Below are 24,956 nucleotides of genomic sequence, written 5' to 3'. Positions count from 1 at the left end.
TAATTATAACGAAGAACTTCTTGTCAGTAGTTCAATTTCATTTGCAGAAGGAGCACTTACAGCTACTGTGTCAATGGGGAAGGTGAGATGGGTGATCCATTGCTCCTTAAGGGATTTGCATAGACAAGGCATTCTGGTGAGAATGGTGTGCTGAGGAAGAAATACATGCTGTTTCTGTAGGCTTCACTCTTTCAGGGGCTCTTACATTTATATATTACATATATCTAAGATTTATAGACAATTATGTTAAAAAAACCAAATTGCTTTGCAAAAGTATGTTAAGGTCTCAAAGTCAAGCCCTCAAAAGTGAGGAGGTGCTATAGTTAAGGATCCCTGTGCGATGTTAATTCAATCTCTTGTGCAACTGCATTATGATAAGCCTCTAATACAGAGGTGGGCAAACTATGGCCCACAGGCCACATCTGGCCCACCAGACCCTCTTGCCTGGCCCCTGAGCTGGCCCAGGAGGCTCGCCCCTGGCCCCTTCCCTGCTGTTCCCCCTCCCCCGCAGCCTCAGTGAGCCGCGCTGCCGGTGCAATGCTCTAGGCGGCTGGGCAGAGCCACCGGCGCTCTAGGCGGCTGGGCAGAGCCACCGGCGCTCTAGGCGGCTGGGCAGAGCCACCGGCGCTCTAGGCGGCGGGGTTGGATAGAGGGCAGGGGAGTTGGGGGTGGTGGGCGGGGGTGTGGATAGGAGTCGGGGCAGTCAGAGGGCAGGGAAAAGGAGGGGTTGGATGGGGCAGGAGTCCCGGGGGGCAGTCAGGAAGGAGCAGGACGGGAGGGTTGGATGGGGGGCGATCAAGGGACAGGGAAAAGGGGTGGTTGGATGGGGCAGGGGTCCTGGGGTGCAAGTCAGGAATGAGGTGGGGGGTTGGATGGGGAAGCAGGGGGCAGTCAAGGAGTGGGGCGGGGTGGTGGATGGGTCGGCAGGAGTCCCGTGGGGGCCATTAGGGGACGGGGGTGTTGGAGGGGTAGGAGTCCCGGGAGAGCCATTGGGGTAAGAAGTGGGGGGGGGGGAGCAGGGGATGTCGGATGGGAGGCAGGGGCCAGGCCAAGCCTGGCTCTTAGGGGAGGCTGTCTCCCCCCAAACTGGCCCTCCATATAACTTTGGAAATCCAATGTGGCCCTCAGGCCAAAAAGTTTGTCCACCCCGGTCTAATAACACTATCACCATCTAGTCTTTGCATAGGACCCCTCTCTCAGAGGGTGTCTTCACTGCAGACCTTAACTCTGGTGCCGATCACGAGGCTATCTTGCTTGGGTGTGTGCCGCCATGTTGCAAAGCACTATATGAGTTAGTCTCTTCACTGGTGCTGCACTCCCCGTGTGTGTCACTAGGATTTCTGAAGGCATATCCCATCATTCTTAGTGCTGCAGCAAGCTAAGCCATTCTAATTCTTTCCCAGTGAATTGTGGGAGAGCTTGTCTGTCCTTCTGGGCACCCATGCAGGGGGGAATTGTGGAAAGGCACTGGAGGACTATTGACATTCTATTGATTTAGGCTGCGTCCCCACTGAAAAGTGGGTAGGTTACCAGCCCAAGTGAAAACGTAACCTGGGTTCTAACCCTTACGCTCAGCTGTGCCAACTAACTTGGGTTGAAAGCACCACTTAACTTGGGTAAAAGGGACAAGAGGAGGGTTATTGGTCACACCTGAGTAAGAGCATGGGCTAGCTCTGCATATCAGTGTTTTCCTTTCTTCTCTCCAGCATTACCTTTGTCTCACCCAGGTTCAGGTTCAACCTGGGGCTTAGAGTTGGTAGATAGTGCTACTTGCACTAGAGGAGGAGGAGCTGGATATCATTTGAGTACTGTTCAGCAGTTGAGACCAGTGGCTCTCAATTTTCACACACTTCTTCCACCTCCCAGCACTGTAATATAGATGCTAAAAAGGATGAGGACTCCACCAGTCCCTTCCCCCCCATCTCATTGCATCTCATCTGAGAACTGTGGTGATCAGTGGAAACAATGAAGGGAGAGAGTATGTAGATGCTGTCATGTTGATGGTAGTGGCCAGCATGTCACCATAACATCTCACCAGATCTTACATTCCTTAAAGCTGCTATTTCTTCTTCTAATTACAGGGAATAACTGTGGTAAGTGTTGATTCTTCAGATGAAGGAGGTTCCTGTTTGCGTGGAGAAGGTAGAGTTTAAAAATCAAACTGGTCCCAATTTATCCAGAAATGTTTAGGTTCTTTAAATGTAAAGTGATCATTCCCTGTTCTTTTCCTCCACAAAGAAAATCATGCCATCTCACTCTGTTTCGGGGTTAAATGAAGTGTATCATTTTTGGGATTGATTACAATACTTCAGGGCATGATGTTTGCTGAAATGTATCCTGAGAGCCCATTTGAGGGTCAGCTGTGAAATTCTGAATAGGGCATGGGAAGAGCTTTTTGAATGGCTGCTGATCTTGTGTGCTTTTCCTCTGTAATGTGCTGAACAATCCCTTTCTGTCACCTTCTGTCATCCTAAAAGATGTGTTCCCAAAAATAATCTGTAGTGATAGATAATAAAACACCCTTCCTGGATAGGGATAATAGGCAATTCTGTGCTTCTATCCTGAAATGCATATGCCACTTCCTCAATTTGAGTGTTTTTTGTATTCTTTTTGGCCAGTGAAGTGTTACTCTCTGTCTCTCTCTCTGTTATTGTGGTAGTATGCAGAGACTCCAATCAGGATCAGGGCCATATTGTGTGGCACATTGTGCAAATATAAAATACTAAGAACTGTTCATTCCCTTTAACATACCTGTAACAAGCCTTGCGGCCCAGTCTACGCTTAACTTTTAAGTTGACATAGCCACATAGGTCGGGGTGTGACTTTCCCCTCTGGTGTTATCTGGGCCAGGGATCTGCTAGGTCACTCCAATCCTTGACTCTGGAAGCCAGCCTTGCTCTGCTGTGAGAATCCCCACTGCTGGGCTGTTCACGAACAGCCTCTGGCATGTAAGCCGCTCCTTGGACTGTGCGACCGAATAACACTATCCAGTATCTCCGGTCCCAGACACAACTCTAGGAACCTCCGTCTTGTAGTGTCCAGTTATGCCTGCTGGATGCTGCAAGCTTATATGAGTTTGTCAATTTAATAAAGAAATTGATATGTACCAGGTTTGTTATCCCAAAGGGAGCCTCTGACACACTTCAAACACACTGCTTCAGATAGAAAGAATAAACAAACCAATTTATTAACTATAAAGATAGTTTTTAAGTGATTATAAGTCAAAACGTAAGTCAGATTTGGTCAAATGAAATAAAAGTAAAATGCACTCTAAGCTGATCTTAACACTTTCAGTGCCCTTACAAACTTAGATGCTTCTCACCACAGGCTGCAAAAGTCTTTACCTTTTATCATGTTCTTTCTTCCCTCTTGGCTTTGCACCCCTCACTTCAGAGTCAGGTGAGCATTACCTCATCGCAGTCCCTAACTGACCGAACGAAGGGGGATGACTCACTGGAGAGTCCAACAGATCGTTTTGTTGCTGCCTAGGCCAGCGTCCTTTGTTCCTGTGAGGCTGGGCTGGGTTTGTCCCATACGCGCCCTGCTGAAGCGTGAACTGCCCCTCTGCTTCTGGAGAGTTTTTGCCTGGGCTTATTTTAAGTTACGAGGATACATTTTTGGCCTCATAATTATATACATGAAATTATAACCTATAACATTACTGCAACAACAATTACTATAACAACACTCAGTGCATCATGAGCCTTCTGAAGACCCCTGACATGACAAAGTTTGCATTGGCTATCACAGAGTCCTTTTTATAAGGATGAACATGGGGGTGTAGGGTGTTCCCACAAGGTGTAGAACAACACAGGGGATGAGAAAAATTCACTCTTCTGGCCAACGAACCGATACTGACCTAACCCCCAGTGTAGACACAACTGTGTTGATGGAAGAATGCTTCTGTCGACATAGCTATCATTGTCCAGTGAGGTGGTGGTCCTACAGCGATGCAGAAACCCCGTGTCAGCAAATGCTGTGTCTACACCTCAGGGCTATGCCAGCACACCTATGGTGATGTATCTGTGCCGGCATAGTCTCCTTAGTCTAGAGTAGACATACCCTTGCATGCACAATATGTGCTCTAAATTGTGCACATGCTTGCCAAAAACTGTTGGATTAGACTTACTTTCAGCAAGGCTAATTGCTGTGTGGTCCTAAAGTCTGTCATTCTGAACAGTTTTATTGCCAGTGTGGATGTAGGCTGTCTGAAATGGTTCAACAGTCCTCCCACTACTGTTCCACAGTTGGCTGAAGCCCTTTCAGAACTGTCCAAGTCCACTACTGCTGGGAACTGTGTAATAGGTATTTTGGAGGGAGTTGCTCCTGAACAGGTTTAGAACCAAGCTTCGCATGGAAGCAGAGGTGGACCGGTAACAGTTCTTGCCACAAATCAGCATTCCTAGTGCGGCTGTTGAGACCGCTGAGGCATCGGTACCAGAACCAGGTTAGTGTAGATACATCTGTGATTTGGTCCCTCTAGGCCAGGGTTGAAGCATATGAAGGGGCTATTGCCACCATTGTTCCCTCTAAACTGTGTGCGTGTGCCCCCACACACACATCCTTAACCTCGCGCACACAGCAAAACACTGTGCGCACAAAAATTTACACAGAAGCACAACAGTTTGCACAGAAGGAATTTTTTGCGCACATGGCCTGTCAAAAATTAGAGGGAACGTTGATTGCCACTGTTTGTACCTGTTCAGTAGACTAACAGAAGGCTGGCCTTCAGGCACTGAATTCATCTGGGGGAAAAATTAATATTGTAGACTTTTTTTCTGTGGAACTGAGGTGGCCTAATCTATACTGGGGCTTGTCTACAGGGCAAGTTAATGTGCAGCAAGCCAGGGTATGACTCTATAGTGCACCAGCTCACTTCACACTAACTCACCATTTGGACACTGCTACAGTGCACTGAAAGTCTCAGAGCACCGAAAGTCTGTGCTAAGCTCTACTTCGGGACTTTGAGTGAGCTGTTAGTGTCCACGTAGGACATAGCTGCACTGCAAACTAGCATGCTGTAGATTCATACCCTGGCTTGCCACATGGTAACTTACTGTGTAGACAAGCCCTTTGAAAATTATCAGCTAACTGCTCCCCAGTGTGCAGACAGTCTGACCAGTAAATCATTTATGACGGAGGTCTTGTGAATGAAGAAATGGCAAATAACTCTAAGGCCCCTGAATTGGGGGGTGATGAAAAACGGTCAAAGCTGTTTAGTAGCAGCTACTCATGATGAATCTAATCACTTCTGAGAGGAGACGGTTGCTCTAGCTTCAGTTGCTGTGCTGAACCTTGGTAATTGTTGCAGTCACCAACATGAATTTTGTTACTCAGTTCAGCTCCAGTGCTGGCTGTTGGAGCATAAAGTACAATCTGAGAACAGTTTTATGATGCTGCTCAAGATATTTAATCAAAGCAACCTGGAAAATTCAAAGGCCCAAAAAATGTATGTTTGTTTTTTTTTTCCAAAGTTTTGAGATGTGGGAGTTTGTATTTTTTTTTTTTTAAATGTGCCAAATAAAACCTATTCTGCCACTCTAAGCACTAAGATTCCTGGCTGAAACAGGGAGCCTACAAATTAGTGGTTTCTTTGTTTGTTATAGTTTAAATTGGACTTTGACAAAGCAATTACATCTTGAAATTCACTTCTCTGGAAGCTAAAACCTTAAGTCATTTTAAAAAAGCAAAGTACCCAAGAGACAGATGATTGACTTAAGCTATATTAATTCTTCTTCAATTCCTTTGCTGGGCTTTTAGGGTTTAATTGAGGTTAAGAGGTTGGAATCTGTGGTAAACAAAAGAATGGCATATGGACAGGCTGAAATTCTGTGTATTTAAGCAAGAGCATTCCTTTTGGCCATTTGTTTTCATTGGCGGCTCCAGGTTCACAGTATAAATGTGTAAACTTGCTACACTGGTAGGTTAATAATTGCTTGGGCTTTTATCACCTTCTGATATACTTCTTGAGAATAAAAGACTCACCCAGGAATGTGTTATCCGTTTCACCTGAAGGTAGTGGTTTGGAGTTTTTTAACCTCTTCACTGCTGCTGTAATTTGTGTTTATTTTAAAATCCACCTCTGCCCCCCCTCCACCACCATAAAAAAACCAAACTCCTAACCATTCTCTTAAATTCAGGTAGATCAGGGTTTCTCAGACTTCACTGCACCATGAGTGACCCCCTTCAAACAACAAAAATTACTACATGACCCCAGGAAGGGGGACTGAAGCCCAAGCCCCTCCGCCGCCAGCAGGGGAGCCAAAGCTCAAACCCTCCTGTGGGGAGAAGCTGAAGTTTGAGGGCTTCAGCCCTGGGGGGATAGGGGACTGTAGCCTGAGCCCTGCCTCCCAGGGCTGAAGCCTGAGCCCTCAGCTTCAGCCCTGGGTGGGGGGCCTTGGACTTTGGCTTCAGCCTGGGGCCCCAGCAAGTCTAAGGCCAGCCCTGGCGACCCCATTAAAATGCGGTCGCGACCCACAGTTTGAGAACTGCTGAGGTAGATAAAGCAAACGAGCATCTTGTTCCTAGTTTTGCCGACTAATATTTTACAGAAATTACAGTGTTAGAATGAGTGAGGTGGTGATATCTTTTATTGGACCAGCTTCTCTTAATGAGAAAGACAGGCTTACACACAAGTCTCTCTCTCTCGCTAACAGAAGTTAGTCCAATAGAAGAGACTACCTCATCCACCTTGTGTGTCCTATCCTAGGATTAACACAACTACAAGAACGCTGCAAACAACAAGAAGTTTTAAAAAGTTCAGTTTCTCTAGCTATTGTTGGTAGGTGAGCATAATGTGAATTTTCACAGGTATGTTTTACAGTAATCTCTTGCTCCCCTCTCTTGAGCTGCCTTGTAATTGTCTGAACCTATTCATTAAATTGGGCAGACTACAACTCTAATTTTAGATTAAGACTGTATAGTATCCTATGCAATGAATTTGATAGTTTAAACTAACGGCAACCCTATGTTACGAATCCTGAGTGTACTCTGAGTTCCTCATGCTATTTACAAACTTCCTGGAGCATATGATGTCAGCAGGTCGTGACACGTGACCTATAGGTCTGGAGTCACTTTGCAGACATCTGTTATCTTATGTGCAGTTGTTTACAGTTATTGCTTGGAAGCAAAGAGAAGACTATATTAAAAAGAAAGAAGTCATATACACACACACAAGAGAAGATAAATGAGGAATTGCTTACAAGAAAATGTATTCTAGGTGACTTTTACTTGACACCTTTCATAGAATCAAATCTGTTCTGTTTGTTGTATTCTAGATTTTTCTTTTTATCCTGAAAGTTTTACACAGCTGAAATTCTGATCTTAAAAAAACTGTCCCCTTCTACTTTATTAACCTAAACGCATTAAATTAGTTGTTGCTCTTTCTGAGGAGTTTACATTAAGGGGGAAGTGTACTATTTGAAAGGGGGTGACAGTTACTGAATTTTCCAAATGAAGTTAATGAATCCAGTTTGTGCAACCTGAATATGGAAAATGGAGCACCTGAATGCAGAATTGAAGGGCAGGGCAAAGGGAAGAATCTAGTTTTGAATTAAATTTTTCTTTTGGGGCTTCTTTTGCCCTTTTAGTTGTGAAATTAAAAATATCCATTTGATGAGACATGCAGTTCTTTTAAACTATTGTATTAAAGATATCCTTGTGCTTTCTGCAAGAGGAGTTAGTTTCTACCATGTCACTACTCCTTTTTTTACCCAATATTTGGATGGATTGATTTAAAGTACCAAAGCAACCTCAAATCATTCTTTTTTTTTTTTTTTTTTTTTTTTAAATCAAAGAAATGGTCCTTTCAGAATCACTAGTTTTAATGTTAATCTTTTATTTACTACGAGCAAGAATAACTTTTTTTAAAGGGAAACACAGCAATAACTTCAAGCAATAAGGTGATAAGTAGCTTAAATGTCACCTGTTCTGATGCTTAACTTCTACATTTCAGTAAAAATAGGGAAGTGTTGCATTTGTGATTCACAAGGTACAAACTTAATACTCAACAAAAACGGGTTAGCAGTGATTTTTAGGGTATTTAGTTCAATCACATTAGAACTATCTGTCTTAAACTTCTAGTAGAACCTCGCAGTGGATTAAATTGCTTACTGTAATTCTTTATCTTTGAGGCTATTCTCTTGCAGGAGTTTCGCTTTTGGGTCTTGCACTCAAGAGAACTTTGGAGCAAAATTCCCACTCTTATTTTTAAAGAATATACAATGTGTTTTCCCCATGGTGTGAATCTGTATTTCTAAAAGTATCCTGGGTTTTCTCTTTTTGGGATGCCAGGAATCACTAATCTGAGGCTCATCGTACTTCTAAACAAGCTCATGAAAGCACTGATAAGACCCTTGAGAGTGGAAGTCACTGTATTTCTTTAACTCTTTTTCAAATGCTTCATTCTAGATCACTTTTTCCCAGGACTTTGGGGGATTATTTCTGGCACACTGGGGGAGATAGCATGTGGCCCACTGTAGGTTTGGGTCATGATGAGTTAGAGGTTCTTTTCATGGCTCCTTTTCAGGGTCAGAAAAAGCAATGTCTGTGTTTTCAGCCAAAGAGTGGTGAGCTGGAGGTCTGCCACTACCCTGCTCCCAGATGTTGCTCATTGGTTTTTCCCCTTTCTTAGTTCCATTGTTCCCATCTCGGATGTTACCTTGAAGTCACTGTGGTCACACTCATAAAGGTAGCCTTCAGGGCCAAAATGAAGAGTCCACGGGAGCCCTCTGGGTGGGGCTTCCCTGTCTATTTTAGGATTTTCTATAGTGCAGACTGCTTTAGTATCTAAATACTTCCTAGGTAAATTAAGCTCCTTGGTGGACTTTTTCGTTCTTTTCCATGCCCTGGTAAAAAAAAGCTCTGCTTTTGGATAACTTCTTTCTTTCCTGTCCCTCTGCCATTGTTCCACTGATGGTAGGAAAGCGTTGTCCACATAGGAGGACTTACATCGTGCTCTGGATGAGTCTGACCTCCTCTGGAAGCTTATTCACCAACATTAAGCCCTCCTAAATGAGAAGCATTTATCTCTGGCTTCTGCATGGACTGACCCGGGCTCTGTGAGCAGCATTGTCACTGAGGAGCATAATTGTCTTGCTGGGTCATCAATAGAGACGTGGTTATTGCATCTTGCCTCTTGAGGGCTAGTGCCTTAGACTGGAAGCTGGTGGAGTGATCAGAGCACAGGGGTGATGTGCCATTGGCAGCCCGTTCTACTGAAGGCCATGGCTACCCACGTACTGGAGCCCTTGGCATTGCTTCCACCTTCAACCAACGTACAGTGAATTGCATAATCCAGTTTGGTGGTTGTAACGTTGACTGACCAGATACCAGGTCATGTCAGAGTGTATTCAGGCCAATTCACTTGTGTACTAGTACTGTATAGATCAAAGCGATTTTTGTTAAAGGTATAAGTGTATTTGGTGTTTAAACTTTATTAAAATGAATGGAACGTTTCTTGCATTGATTTCACTTGTATGTATCCTGTTATAAAGCAATAACAAACGTTTACATTGGAAATACCCCTGTGCCTAAATAACCATCAAAGAAGTCTATGGAATGCTAAGGAAGGTCTTTAACAGAAAGTGCTAATTTCAAAGCAAGTGGCCATTGTGTGTGATTACCGGAGGTCAATGACTCAAAATGCATTCCTCACTCACTGGACATCAAAGGAAAAGCCCACATGGGTAGAGACGCTGTCAGCCTGCTTTGTCAGCAGTGACTATAAATATATGGATTCTAGGAAAGATCCTTCATCTCTGGACTGTTTAGACTCTTACAGGGAAGTATACCAGATACAAAGTGAAGATCGCCAGAGACAAAGTGGGTACTCAGAAAGACTTTTGGGCAACTGGCAGTTTATTACATCACTGCCACCATTTGGAATTACAAAGCGTGACTCACCTGTTTAAAATACTTTACCAGCTTTAACCTCTCAGTAACTCTCATTTCCTTTTCTTAGGGCTTATCTACACTGGCACTTTAAAACGCTGCAGCTTTCTCGCTTAGGGGTGTGAAAAAAACACCCCTCTGAGCACTGCAAGTTTCAGCGCTTCTAGGTGCCAGTCTAGACAGCGCTGCTGGCTATTCCCGTCGTGGAGGTGGGTTGTGTGTGTGTTTGGTTTGTTTTTATTAGCGAGAGCCCTCCTGGCGCTATGCCACGACTACACAAGCCACGTTAAAGTCCTGCTGCGGCAACACTTTAACATTGACGGTGAAGATGTGCCCTTAGCTAATAATCCTGTAGTTAGTTTTACTATAGAATTGGCTGCCAGCATTGTCTTTGGAATAAGATCTGGAGTACCAATTGATCTGGGATAAGTGACAAGTCTCTTGTGACTGAGAGCAACCTGATGTGGTGTGACTTTTAGCTGAAGTGACCATTATCACTAAAAGAGAAGGAGGACTTCTCTCACCTTAGAGACTAACCAATTTATTTGAGCATGAGCTTTCGTGAGCTACAGCTCACTTCATCGGAATGCATCTAAGGTGAGACAAGTCCTTCTTTTCGTTTTGTAGATACAGACTAACACGGCTGCTACTCTAAAACCTGTCATTATCACAAGTTCTTTTTGTCTGGGTGGCAAGATAGACTGGAGAGCCCAAGGGACAGTCTCTGACTCCATGGTAAGACTGGTAATTCCGGAGTTCACATTTGTTACTGGCTTGGTGAAATCTGGTTATGGAACACACCATCAGCTTGGAGTGTCTGCCCTGTTTTATGACACTCTGCCCTTGTTATGAATTATAACATTCATAAACCAGTCGGAGAACACTTCAGTCTCTCTGGTCACGCAATCACAGACATGAAGGTCGCTATCTTAAAACAAAAAAACTACAAATCCAGACTCCAGCGAGAAACTGCTGAATTGGAATTCATTTGCAAATTGGATACTATTAATTTAGGCTTAAATAGAGACTTGGAGTGGCTAAGTCATTATGCAAGGTAGCCTGTTTCCTCTTGTTTTTTCCTACCCCCCCCCCCCCAGATGTTCTGGTTTAACTTGGATTTTAACTTGAAGAGTGGTCAGTTTGGATGAGCTATTACCAGCAGGAGAGTGAGTTTGTGTGTGTATGGGGGTGGGGGGGATGTGAGAACCTGGATTTATGCAGGAAATAGCCCAGCTTGATTGTCATGCACATTGTGTAAAGAGTTGTCACTTTGGATGGGCTATCACCAGCAGGAGAGTGAATTTGTGTGGGGGGGTGGAGGGTGAGAAAACCTGGATTTGTGCTGGAAATCACTTTAGATAAGCTATTACCAGCAGGACAGTGGGGTGGGAATAGGTATTGTTTCATATTCTCTGTGTATATATAAAGCCTGCTGCAGTTTCCACGATATGCATCTGAGGAAGTGAGCTGTAGCTCACGAAAGCTTATGCTCTAATAAATTGGTTAGTCTCTAAGGTGCCACAAGTCCTCCTTTTCTTTTTGCGAATACAGACTAACACGGCTGTTACTCTGAAACCTGCCCTGAGGTAGACACTCTCTCAGGCCTGAGCCACTCCAGACAGTGTGACAGAAGTGACAATGCATGGGTCGTTCTGACAAGTCCTCATCTTTCTGGGGGAAAAGGGACAAAGTTTCTGAACAAGTTGATGGGGAAATAAAGCTGGTTGGTTGCTTGGTTTTGTTTTCATCTGTGTGGCCTTCTAGGTTAATTGATGAGTTAAACAGGACTGAGGCTTCCCATTATTCATTCACAAACGGGGAAGGGAGCAGTTGCTTTCAATTTAAAAGCAGAAGACAGTGATCCAATTATTTCTCAATTATTTTTCTTATGACCAGCATCTCTTCAGTGTTGCGTGGCTTCAGTTTGGGCCCAGGTACTCTTCATCCAGGAGCTAATCTCCTTTAGGCACGTTGACAGGTTTCAGAGTAACAGCCTTGTTAGTCTGTATTCGCAAAAAGAAAAGGAGTACTTGTGGCACCTTAGAGACTAACCAATTTATTTGAGCATGAGCTTTTGTGAGCTACAGCTCACTTCATCGGATGCATACCGTGGAAACTGCAGCAGACTTTATATATATACAGAGAATATGAAACAATACCTCCTCCCACCCCACTGTCCTGCTGGTAATAGCTTATCTAAAGTGATCATCAGGTGGGCCATTTCCAGCACAAATCCAGGTTTTCTCACCCTCCACCCCACCACACAAATTCACTCTCCTGCTGGTGATAGCCCATCCAAAGTGACAACTCTTTACACAATGTGCATGATAATCAAGTTGGGCTATTTCCTGCACAAATCCAGGTTTTCTCACATCCCCCCACCCCCGTACACACACAAACTCACTCTCCTGCTGGTAATAGCTCATCCAAACTGACCACTCTCCAAGTTTAAATCCAAGTTAAACCAGAACATCGGGGGGGGGGTAGGAAAAAACAAGAGGAAACAGGCTACCTTGCATAATGACTTAGCCACTCCCAGTCTCTATTTAAGCCTAAATTAATAGTATCCAATTTGCAAATGAATTCCAATTCAGCAGTTTCTCGCTGGAGTCTGGATTTGAAGGTTTTTTTGTTTTAAGATAGCGACCTTCATGTCTGTGATTGCGTGACCAGAGAGATTGAAGTGTTCTCCGACTGGTTTATGAATGTTATAATTCTTGACATCTGATTTGTGTCCATTTATTCTTTTATGTAGAGACTGTCCAGTTTGACCAATGTACATGGCAGAGGGGCATTGCTGGCACATGATGGCATATATCACATTGGTGGATGTGCAGGTGAACGAGCCTCTGATAGTGTGGCTGATATTAGGCCCTGTGATGGTGTCCCCTGAATAGATATGTGGACACAGTTGGCAACGGGCTTTGTTGCAAGGATAAGTTCCTGGGTTAGTGGTTCTGTTGTGTGGTATGTGGTTGTTGGTGAGTATTTGCTTCAGGTTGCGGGGCTGTCTGTAGGCAAGGACTGGCCTGTCTCCCAAGATTTGTGAGAGTGCTGGGTCATCCTTTAGGATAGGTTGTAGATCCTTAATAATGCGTTGGAGGGGTTTTAGTTGGGGGCTGAAGGTGACGGCTAGTGGCGTTCTGTTATTTTCTTTGTTAGGCCTGTCCTGTAGTAGGTAACTTCTGGGAACTCTTCTGGCTCTATCAATCTGTTTCTTTACTTCTGCAGGTGGGTATTGTAGTTGTAAGAGAGCTTGACAGAGATCTTGTAGGTGTTTGTCTCTGTCTGAGGGGTTGGAGCAAATGCGGTTGTATCGCAGAGCTTGGCTGTAGACGATGGATCGTGTGGTGTGGTCAGGGTGAAAGCTGGAGGCATGCAGGTAGGAATAGCGGTCAGTAGGTTTCCGGTATAGGGTGGTGTTTATGTGACCATTGTTTATTAGCACTGTAGTGTCCAGGAAGTGGATCTCTTGTGTGGACTGGACCAGGCTGAGGTTGGTGGTGGGATGGAAATTGTTGAAATCATGGTGGAATTCCTCAAGGGCTTCTTTTCCATGGGTCCAGATGATGAAGATGTCATCAATATAGCGCAAGTAGAGTAGGGGCTTTAGGGGACGAGAGCTGAGGAAGCGTTGTTCTAAATCAGCCATAAAAATGTTGGCATACTGTGGGGCCATGCGGGTATCCATGGCAGTGCCGCTGATCTGAAGGTATACATTGTCCCCAAATGTGAAATAGTTATGGGTAAGGACAAAGTCACAAAGTTCAGCCACCAGGTTAGCCGTGACATTATCGGGGATAGTGTTCTTGACGGTGAGAGAACCTGGATTTGTGCTGGAAATGGCCCACCTGATGATCACTTTAGATAAGCTATTACCAGCAGGACAGTGGGGTGGGAGGGGGTATTGTTTCATATTCTCTGTGTATATATAAAGTCTGCTGCAGTTTCCACGGTATGCATCTGATGAAGTAAGCTGTAGCTCACGAAAGCTCATGCTCAAATAAATTGGTTAGTCTCTAAGGTGCCACAAGTACTCCTTTTCTTTAGGCACATTGACAGCCTTGTAATGGCGATGGTTGCATCTGTGGCAAAAGATCTAGAGCTGGGTGTCATCTGCATATTGTTGGTCTGCAGTTTGCCGGTGTAGGAGGCAGCAGTCCTAGTTTACTCTACTATTGTATGTGCTCCTGTAAGGGAGTTTAACTGGTGCTGTACAAAGTGGTAGGGCATTTGCCTTCCATCAACAGCTGCCATTTGCCCTGTGAGATGCTTCCTTGCACTGAAGAGAAATCCAGCCAGGAGCATAAATAAACAATAGCTAGCTGTTGGAGAGAATCTTTAGACTAAACAAAATCAAGTTGCAAGGAATGAAAATAGAGAGTGAACTCCTCCTGTACTGTCACCAAACTTGGGTGCCTGAATTGAGTATCTGTTTGCTTTTTATACATCCATGTGCCTGTAGTGAGTGACTGGCTCTGAAGCTCTGTGTGATATCTATATGTGAGACTCTGGACTGTTGCACTCTTTTTGTCTCATTTCTGTTGTTTACACCTACGCTATAAATCTGAGAGTGCTTAATTAAGGCACTTATGCTCAGCCATTAAACAGAAAGTTGTCTCAGTAGAACTGTCGTAAAGCAGCAGAGCTTGGCCTGTGTGGCTCCTTACTGGCCTCTAGATGCTTTTCTCCTTTAGGGCTTAAGTAAGGTCTTGTAAAAGTGTTCCAAGGAAAAAATGAAAATACAGACTAACTCCAGGCTCTTCTACACTGACAGACTAATGCTGAGAAGTTGGGTTAAATCTTTACTTGCACCGATGGTCATAAAGTTGCCTGTGGCATAGGTATTTGTTGCTAACTATTGCTTCATAATCTTGTCCCTGGCACTTTGGTATTCTAAGTATGTTTAATTGTTTTGTGGCTCTCTATAAATCTCTGATTCAAGTGATTTTGGCTGCTTAAAGGCTGAGTGCCCCTGTTGTATGCTATGCTGGTGCTAGAATTGTAGTTTATCTCTTAATGGGCAATGTGAAAATGAGTCAGGAAAAAGGAATGTGTGCCACCTGCCAGTCCCATATAAATTTCCTGAGATTAGTATTCCCAGAGTAGTGTGACCACACTGCTAATCAATAAGTGGGCTGACTAATGTCAGAATAACGTATGACTATCACTCTGTCAGTGCTGCCTTTTGATATATTTCTGTTTACCTTGCATGTTAGAAGGAAGCAAAAAACATTCTGTTTAAATACAGGCTGCCTGTTGCTCAGTGCTCCCAGCCTTGTTCCCATGAGCATGACACTAAAGCCTTATGTTTTTGGCAGGTGTGAGGAATGAAGGGAGCCTGGTTTCAGTCCTGAGAAGAGTGCCCGTATAGCCAGCTGGAACGGGTCTGGGAAGCTTGCCACAGGCTCGGCAATGAGCAGACCGCTATTGCAAAGCAGGATGCAGCAGGAATATCGGAATGTTTCTGTCCTTCTGCCCAACAGAGAGCAGCTCAGTGTGACCATCGGGGTGAGTTGTTTAAAAGTTTCATTCTGAGCGTTTAGTGCAAGTTTCATAGATGTTTGTGTTGTCTGCTCTGGCAGTTACAGTGATAAGACTGAGCTTAACTTTCATTGCACTTGTGAGAGTACCATATTAGTCCATTGATCAAAAAACTATTAGCTGATTTAACATAATTGGTGTGTTGCTTCGTAATTGGCTAGCCTAGCAAAAATTTACAGGATGGTCTGATTAATCTCCCCTATTGCATTTGATAATGAGGACCTAATTTTTAATTCCCTTTCACTCTCTCAAATTGTTTTGTAACAAACTGAAATGAAAATCCAGCTTCTCGGAAACCTGAAATGCCTGTACCTTTGGACTTCAGCGGGCAGTGCTAATGGACACCAGCTCACCCTGCAGTTTAGCTCTGATCTTTCTTTTGGAAGCCGTTCTGTAAATGGGAGTCTTGCAGATTTTTTTTTCTTTTCTTTTTATAGTTCTTTCTTTACTCCATTAAATAAGAGAATTGCATGTGTAGATGTCCAAGTACTCTGCAAAGTATTGTCATTTCCGTTTTTAGTGTAGGGAAATCTGAAGCACAAAGAGAAGTGAAGTGACTTAAGCAAAGTCTCGCTCACTGGAGCGATTCCCAAGTTGGAATGCTATCCATGATTAGATCACACAGCTGCCTTTGTAATATAGTTTATCAGGAATATGTGAGAAACTAAACCAGTGCCTGAAGCTTCTTAGTCTAGCTTGCCATCTAAATTATGAACTCCCCATTTTGGAGATGGGGGTCTGTCTGTGTAGAGTTTTTTTATTTTTTCCTAGACTTTTTTTGCAGGGGGAGGGGTGGAATGGAGACAAAATTAAAATCTTATTTTTAAATTCAAAATGCAGCTATAGAAAACAGGCACATCAATACAGAAATATGCAAAGATCTTTAAAGTCCATACAGGAATTTTCCTACTTGCCATACTTAAATCTAGTATCCCCTAAGAAGTCAGCCCCAGGGCCTAGGTAGATCAGGGGATTGGTAACAGACTCTGGAGCTTGTCACTTTCAATAGTTCAAAACCAGGCCAGATAAGGTGATTTTATTTAAGCTCTGGGTGGCTGGGTGGCCATACCAGTATAAATCTCTATCACCACTGACCCTAAATATCCCACTTGTTGGTAGCTTTTAGCAGAGTGGGCAGAGATCCAACAGGATTGGAGGCTGAACTACCCTCCCGCCTTTGAACATTGACTATACTAGAGGCGCTTCTCAGAAATTTGCTATTGTTCCCCCTCCAGCATTATCAATACCAGCAGCCTTAATATAGATGATCTGCTGGTGTTTTAAGCATCCTGTCATGTAACCCTGCCTAGAGCAGGAGTAACCGACAATGGGTATCTCCACATTCTAATTGCGGGGTGTGATTACGGTTTGTGTAGACATGCCTGAACTAGCTTTAATCTAGCTATCTTGAATACCAGAGCAGTGAAGCTGTGGCAGCTGTGACTTCAGTATGGGCTGTACAAGTCCACCTGGAACCCTGGATAATTTCTCAGGTGGGTAGCCTGCAGTGAAGCCCCTGCTAGATAGATTGGAGGTGACTTGGGTATGTGTATACAAGCTGCAATCACACCTCAAGATTGCAGGTTAGACATAACCAGTGGTGCTTAAATTGGTTGTGGTGTCTGGCTCCCATGTGTAAAACTATATAGCGTGAAGCGCTTCAGGCTCATACAATTTTAATAAGCGTAGATGAGGCCTTTAGAGTTGAGCTTTTTAGTGTAGGCAAGAATGGAAAGAATGTCAGACGTATCCTTCCGGCCATTTGTCTCATTTCCTGAAGCCTCTTTGAAGGCCCATGTTGTTGGGATAACTGTGTGCAGCCCCTTTGATACTTTATCTTGAAAGTGTCTAGCTCTACATATTTACCTTTAGAGATGTGCAGGGGTTCTGTAACTTTATATCCTCTGTCAATAGCCTTTTAATAAGTCTCTTGTTTATACCTGTTTTATTGGCTCCTTAATGGAAACTGTTTCCTTAAGGTAGTTGAATGTGTCTGCGTATGAAAGAATAGCTGGCTGAAGCAAAACATGAACTTTGAAAATACAAAGTTGGTAGTGAACACATACCTTTAAGAGTTCAGATTTAATTAGCACTACAACAGATAACATCTTCTACCTTCATTGCTATAATAAGGCTACAGCTCAGGACTTGCATAGCACGTCACATTTTTGATACACTGTGCAAACACTAAATCTTCACGAAAGCCCAGTGAGGTAGGTGCATGTCATTAGCTTTTCAATAGATTGAAGTGCAGATTCTCCACTTCATAAGCAAGGGATTTATGCATATAATTCCCATTACTTCTGTTAAGAGATGCCAATATATCCTGTCCATCAAGATGAGGATATACCTGTACATTTTATATGCTCATATTTTAAATCCATGGGGTAGGGTTTGTACTCATGCAAAAATAGTTGTCAATGTTTTTTAAAAAAAACAAAAAACAAACCCCATCACAGTGCTAAGGGAAAAAAGAATGTGGCTTTAAAAAAGAAAATCCCTTCCCTCTCTCAATCAAGTGTCTCCAAGTTCACATTGTTAGAATCTTCCTCTTCCTTCATTATATAAAAGATTTGACATTTGAGAGGATAGGTTGCAGGGATGCAGTATTTCCAAAATGCTAACTCCCGAAAGGCTGCTGAGAAATCTTTAAGGAACAAAACCATAGGGGAACTTGCTAAGCACTCTGTGTAAATTGAAGCAAAGTGGGAGTGATCTTTCCTGAGAGGGAGGAATGTTGTTTGGGCACAGAGGCAGAGAAGGAGCCTAGATGGGAAGACTTAGTCTGTGCCTTGAGGAGCTTGCTTAAACCGTAGACAAAACGGTACAACTTAAAATGCACTAGGTGACAGAAGAAGGTTTTAACACTGTCACTGGCTTTATTAAAAGCTCATATCTGTTGTCTTAGCTCAGCAGACTCAAGTTAACATGCTTCAGGGAAGCTTCGGGGCTTAACTTCTCCATTGCCTTCCCCCTTGTGAAGATACTGACCTCTGTAAAGTGCATATAAAACACCACCATTCTCATTTGGCAACATTTTACACCAACTTTTGATGAGCTGTAAAGGACTAACAAGGGGCAAAGCAGTGGAGAATTGAATCCTGCGCTTTCTGAGGCAAGGGAGAATGCATGCTACTCTAGGTGCTTGGATACCACAGCAAGCTAGGATAGTGAGCTCCAGGCATAAAGAATGGCTTGGAAGAACAATGCAAAGTGAGTTGTCGGGAAGAAGACATGTCAAGGGAGGGAGTATAGGAGATGAGAACAAAAACTTAAGCATTACCAAAACTAAGTGCATGGCCTTGAAGATGAGAAATATGAACTTGATACAGAAAGCGAGAGTCAATTGAGGGATTTGAAGAGATGAGTGATGTGGATGGGACAGCCTATGTTCATTTAAGTAAGTAATTTGATCAAGTTCCCTCTTCAAGTGTTCTAACACTTACCTTCACATGTTCAGTTTTCAAGAACTCAGTACGTTAACAGGTTTCAGAGTAGCAGCCGTGTTAGTCTGTATCCGGAAAAAGAAAAGGAGGACTTGTGGCACCTTAGAGACTAACCAATTTATTTGAGCATGAGCTTTCGTGAGCTACGGCTCCAATGAAATGAGCTGTAGCTCACGAAAGCTCATGCTCAAATAAATTGGTTAGTCTCTAAGGTGCCACAAGTCCTCCTTTTCTTTCAGTACGTTAACAGGCTTCTGTTTCTCTCTGTAGTGTTTTGAATATGAAAGTATGTAAATACGCTAATTATTTAAAATGTGTCTGTTATATTGATATAATGCATGCTGGTATGTGTATGTCTGTGAAATGTATTCTTCGTTACCAGTATGCCAGCAGCCTTCATTAGAACAGCCCTTCCCCAATGACTGGTCACAAGTAGTATGTGTGCGTGCTCTGTTTTGCAGGGGGTGGAGAGGATGCAGACCTCAGTACACTAGCTCTTTTCTCTTGATTGCACATGATAATGAGCTAAGCAAATACCATACCTAGGAGCGTTCTCTCAACTTCAGGCCTCAGTCACTAGTCCTAATAGGAATTGTACAGTTAACACCCCCACGCCCCTACCTGCCTGTCTGACATCAGAAGGCACCCCTCTAATGCAATTTTCATACCTCCTGGTAATGTGATAATGACTGACACCGTATCACTAGCCAGCCAGTGTTCTTTAGATAGAACTGGCTTCTGGAATGACCCCTGACCTCCTGCTGCCCAGGCTGGAAGACACTTCATATGCCCTAGAGCAGGGGTAGTCTTTTTTTTTTTTTTTTTTGGGTGTGGGGGAGAGTTCCAAATTCCTTGGTCAAGTTCTAGTCTAGTTCCAGACTCCAGAAAAACATTTTTTCACACTGCAAGTGCCCCTGTTCAACAAACATACAATGCTGTGTAATATATCCAGGGGATATTGCTTATATTTTTAGTGCATTAAATGAAAAATAATATCAAACCAGTTGAGGTTTGGGGTATTGTGAGGAATTTTTGTGTGTGTCAATCTTGAATGAATAAATTCAACCCAGCAGGTCATTGAATCTGCACATGGGGGACATACAGTTCTTTCTTGATAACATTAACACTGCTGGTCCCAACTGTTAATCCGTGCAATTCTATGCTATGCTCACAGGACAGGGTTTCAAAAGGAAGGAAGAAGGGGAGTGGGAAGAAATGCAGTTGAGGCAACAGTGAAGCTGGGCTTTCTGAAAGAAGGGGTGTTAGAGTAGACAATGGCCCTTACGCTACAAAGATGCACATGCATGATTAACTTTATGCACTCTGAGTAGCTTCACTGAAGGCAATGGGACTAGTCAGAGTGTATAAATTAAACATGTGCTTATGTCTTTGCAGGATTATGGCCAAAATTAAGTTAGCACCCAATTCTACAAACACTTACGTGCTTGACTTTACTACCATGAAGTCCCCTTGATTTCATGATTCTAAAATTAAGCATGTGCATAAGTATTTTCAGGATTGGGGCCCAAGGTACTAAGTGCTATATCTGGTAATAAGTGTATTCAGGATCAGGCCTTTATTTATTATACTTTGTGTTATATTATTATTTAATTATACTCATCAGTTCTTATTGTAATTTTATTCTATTACCACATTATCTTATTTGGATTTTTTTACTACTTGATAAAATAAAGAGTTGGTTCACAAAGATCAGTTGTCACCATTTCACTAGCTTTGAAATTGAACAATTTCTTGCTGTGTGTTTGATTTAACATCAAAACACAATATAGAAATGTTTTCATTTTATGAAAATCTGAGTTTTTCAGTAACCAAATGTGTGTCATAACCATTTCATTAATGATTATGATAATACAGAATTTTGGAAAAAAAAAAATTGCAAACAAAGTTGAGGAAAAATCAACTTTTTTTACTTCATCTTTCAGAGAAGCCAACTTTTCAATTAAAACCTTTGTTCAAAAATGTTTCTACGAGTTCAACGGTTTTCCGTTATTTGTTTTACTTTGTTCCCTGTTATATTTATATTTATCTGCTAGGCATCTATTAAACTGCATGCTGATCCCACCTGCAGGATCAAGAGCCAAATAATCTGAGTTTACTGCATCAAATCTGATATGCCACAGTTTATTCAGATGTGGTCACACTCCTGTCAAAACAGAAAGTTTCACAGCCCCCTAATCTGATCCTTCTCCCTTTAAAGTCAGTGAAAAAAACTCTCATGGACTTCACTGATGAAAGATGAAGCTCTCAGGGAGGGCAGATTTCTGTGCTACCAGTAATTGAATAGCTTTCAGTTTTAACTGTTGAGCCTCTGACTCATATCTCAGCTGGGAAAGGCAGTAGACTGGAGCTTCAGTTCTTTCTCTCTCTCATAGGGCTGGGTGGTAAAACAGACAGTGTGACTCTGATACTGAAAGAAAGTGAAAGTGACAAGACACTGAAACTCTCACTCTGTCCCCACAGGAACAGAACAGAATGTGGGACAGTGATCTCAGGTGAGGGGTAGGGAATAGGCCAATGATCAGAAGGAATGGGAGGGTGACTGAAATGACCAGGAAACGCAGCTGCTCGTTCCTGAGTCAGAGCAAGCCTCAGACATTCCCCATTGCAGGACTGAATCCAGTGGCGTAGCCAGGTGGAGAAAACGGGGAGCAAAGATGAAAGGCACCACCCACTTGTACTCACCCCGCAGCACTCCAGGTCTTCAGCGGCACTTTGGCGTTGGGTCCTTCACTCCGGTCTTCGGTGGCACTGAAGGACCCCATTCCGCTGCCGAAGACCGGAGCAAGTGAAAGACCCAACACTGAAGACCCGGAGTGCCGCCTGACCCGAGGCCAAAGACCGCCGGGTGAGTAAAAAATTAAAAAGGCGCCAAAAAATTAAAAAGGTGCCACTTGTGCTCGGTGGGGGAGCGGCCGCTGCCCCGCTCTCCCCCCAGCTGCGCTACTGACTGAATCATCTAGGCATATAACTCCCCAGTCTCCTGCCAGCTCCTTGCCTGCTCCACCCACAGAGACTCCTGCTGCCCCACTCACTGAGCCCAGACTTCAGCGTCTGATCATTCACCCTGCACTGCTGCCAGCTGGTGGAGTACAGAGCTGGTGGGGCTGCAGCTGCACAAGCAGCCACCTGGGGATGCACTGTGCCCCGCAGCTTGGCCCTGCGCTGGGGAGCAGGCACAGCTCCAGACGTGCAGCCCTGGCTCTACTTCCGCCCATTTGACCTTTACGGTCCATTCAGAAGCATTTAGCAGTCTGGATTTGGCCTGCACTCTGCCTATTGACTACCACTGTCCTACAGGGATATCTGGCTCTGAGGAACAGTGATAAATACGTTTGCAATAACAGGTTTTGAAAAAAATCTACTTGGAGTGCTAATTAGATGGCTGACCTTAGCTATTAACTTCTGCCAAATTTTTGTTTCTTGCCTTTATGAATGTGAAGATAACCTTCCACATGTGAACTGTACTATTTGCAGACAGGCAGCTCCAGTGTCTCTGCTGCTGCTCATAGGTTTGCCCAGCCACTGTACAGTGAAATTTAAAAAGATTCTTGATAACTTTACTGTTGCTGTTCAGATCTCCATGGGTGATAAAATGTGATTCTTGTCAGTTTCATGTCATGCAGTTACTGACTGGGAAATCTCTGACCAACAGCACATGCAGATGGGTGCTGGAGCTATTTGAGGAAGAGTACCCCAAGAAAAGCTGCAGGAGTAGTAAGAGTATGGGAATACCAGCTGTGAGTCCCCATGCATGGTGTGGGGTATTACCCTTGCCTTCACACTAATTGACCATGAAACTTTTTGTTGCCACTCTTCTTCCTTGCTCATATCTCCCTTTTATATCAACCTCTGGCTAGTAGGTGTCTGGTAAACTTTAAAGCTCTTTTTTTAAAAAAAAAAAGAAAAAGAAAATGAAGTCTGATCCCTGGTGGTTTATCTATAGAGCAACATTTCTGGAGGTGGCATTGTGTGTGGTGGGGAAGGGACATTAATTCTGCTCTTGATCAGAAGTAAGATGTGGTAAAGGGAACTAGCAAAGTAGCTTGATGGCATGGCATGGGATGAAGAAGTGGGCAAGAACCCCATGGTCAGTCCACATGAGACCACCTTGAAAATGAAGTGTTCGGTCTTTGTGATCAAAACCATCTTCTCTGCCTCTCGGAGTGTGCAGTGTGGGGGTTCTGGGTTTTTTGTTCTCCCCCCCCCCCCCTTCCTAGGTAAAGGTTAAATCTAATTCCTCAAACCCTCCAAAAGTTAATTTCTTTCTCCTTCTAAACAATGTCTTTGTTTTGTTGGCAATAAGTAAAATACCGCGAGAGTTTCAGTACATGGTCACATTTGCACAGCATAAATACTCTAGATGACAGAGTTCCAGTTTCCTTTTTTTAAAAAAGGATACCAATAGCCTGGCACCTAAGTTCCATCTTACTGGGATAAGAGCATATACAAAGGGGGTTGGGGAAGGAAGACAAGAATACACTACAAGAATACCTTACAGCAACCCGAAAACCCCAACAACCCTGGCCAGAGAACTGAATTATGTTCTGTGATTCTGATCTGGCTGCCCTTGTGCCTGTTGATCACCTATGACCATAAAGAATTGTTCAGTGCCAGTATGTGTGGGCTGCCTGTAATGCTGGGTTGATTGTTTCTTTCAGGTAAAAGCCACCGGACAGGAGCTCTTCCAGCAAGTTTGTGACTTAGTGAAGATTAAAGACCCTCACTTCTTTGGCCTCAGTATTGTTAAAAGTAAGTGAGCTCCATGCATGGAGACAAATGACTTGGCAAACATCCACAGACACATTTGTGTATCTACAGTGTGTGTGCATATACACACACTGGCCACGCCTGAGTGGGAATTTCATTGTAATAAGATCAGAAACTATGTAAATTATCCAAAGCCTTGTCAGAGTCCTTTGATCTTCAGTCCCTGAGCAGACATATTTGAGGGGGGCAGGGCAGGTATATTTAACCTTGTTCTACTGTTTTTCTATAGCTATGTTTGCTGACATTTTTCTCACTGATTGAATTTAAAGTGTCAGTTGTTGCACAGAAGATGAAATTTTAAATGACTTTGGGGCTAGAAGTATTGCATACCTTCCTAAGTAATAAATTTTTAAAGAATGTGGTTCTTGTTAAACTCAGTGATTTGGGGTTGGGGGCAGGGGTGAAATATGAGTTTAGTGAGCACTAATTGCACTTGGATGAAGTGATTTATCTGCAGAGACCTTTTGACTTATTGGCTGTTTTTTGCAGGAGATTGCAGACCTGAATCTGCCAGGTGCTCAGTGCTCTCAACTCAGGGCTTGTTTACACAAATAGTCTTTCTATGAGTGATGGTCTTGATTGTATTCCACAGTAGGTGGGTTTGGCATGTGCCCGGAGCCAGAGAATTTGGAAGTAGCTCTGTTGGCTCACCTCATGACTCTATCCAAGGTCATAAGAGGTGGAGTGGACCAACCCCCTCTTTGGTTCCTTCTCACAGCTGCATGGTCTGGATCAGAACCTCCAGTGTTCATAACTTCATCTTCGTCCTACAAAATAAGAATTGGATTTAGTTTTGTAAATAGTTTTAACAGTTTTTATGGGGTTTTTTTAAATAGTCTTAAGTGTGGTGTCTTGTAGATTTAGTCTCTTGGGAGAATCGCCTGTTTTCTGCCTGCGATCCTTCTGAGTCAGCATTGGCCACCAGCACTGCCTTGGGGAAGCCCACATCATGGCGAGGTGTGGTATCTGCTGATTGTTCCCCAGCTGTACCTGAGAAAGCCAGGAGGCCCCCATTGGACACAGGCCAGGGACCCCCCCCAACTCCACCCCTTGTACATCAGCCTGATTCAACAAGGAGGATGCTTCTTGCAGCGAATTCCAACTCTAGTGCAGGAAACTCTCTCTGAATCACTTCCCTCCACTGCCCTCCAGCAGGATCTTGTTGGGAATCTAGGAAGCACTCTAATAAGCATGAGACTAATTCTTCCTCTAAATTCACTTCAGAGAAGCCAGATTCAGCTCTAAGCAAGCCCATCAGCTCAGCCCACGAGGAGCTAGGACCTATTA

General features: G+C 43.6%; 1 protein-coding gene across 2 annotated transcripts in view; it reads left to right on the top strand.

The window, feature by feature from the left end:
* FRMD1 (FERM domain containing 1) overlaps positions 1-24,956 on the top strand; it is a 72,631-nt gene that overhangs the window by 10,076 nt on the left and 37,599 nt on the right. For both annotated transcript variants that reach the window (XM_084622994.1, XM_084622993.1), the window contains exons 2-3: positions 15,213-15,402; positions 23,561-23,651. In XM_084622994.1, coding sequence (XP_084479120.1) covers positions 15,307-15,402; positions 23,561-23,651 — 187 coding nt within the window. In that variant the 5' untranslated portion in view covers positions 15,213-15,306. The remainder of the gene's footprint in view (positions 1-15,212; positions 15,403-23,560; positions 23,652-24,956) is intronic.

This window comes from Lepidochelys olivacea (genome assembly GCF_965140295.1).
Source record: "Lepidochelys olivacea isolate rLepOli2 genome assembly, chromosome: 3".
In the NCBI taxonomy this organism is placed as follows: Eukaryota; Metazoa; Chordata; order Testudines; family Cheloniidae; genus Lepidochelys; species Lepidochelys olivacea.
Note: the sequence above shows the minus strand (reverse complement) of the source record. Positions and strands in the feature narration are given on the sequence as shown.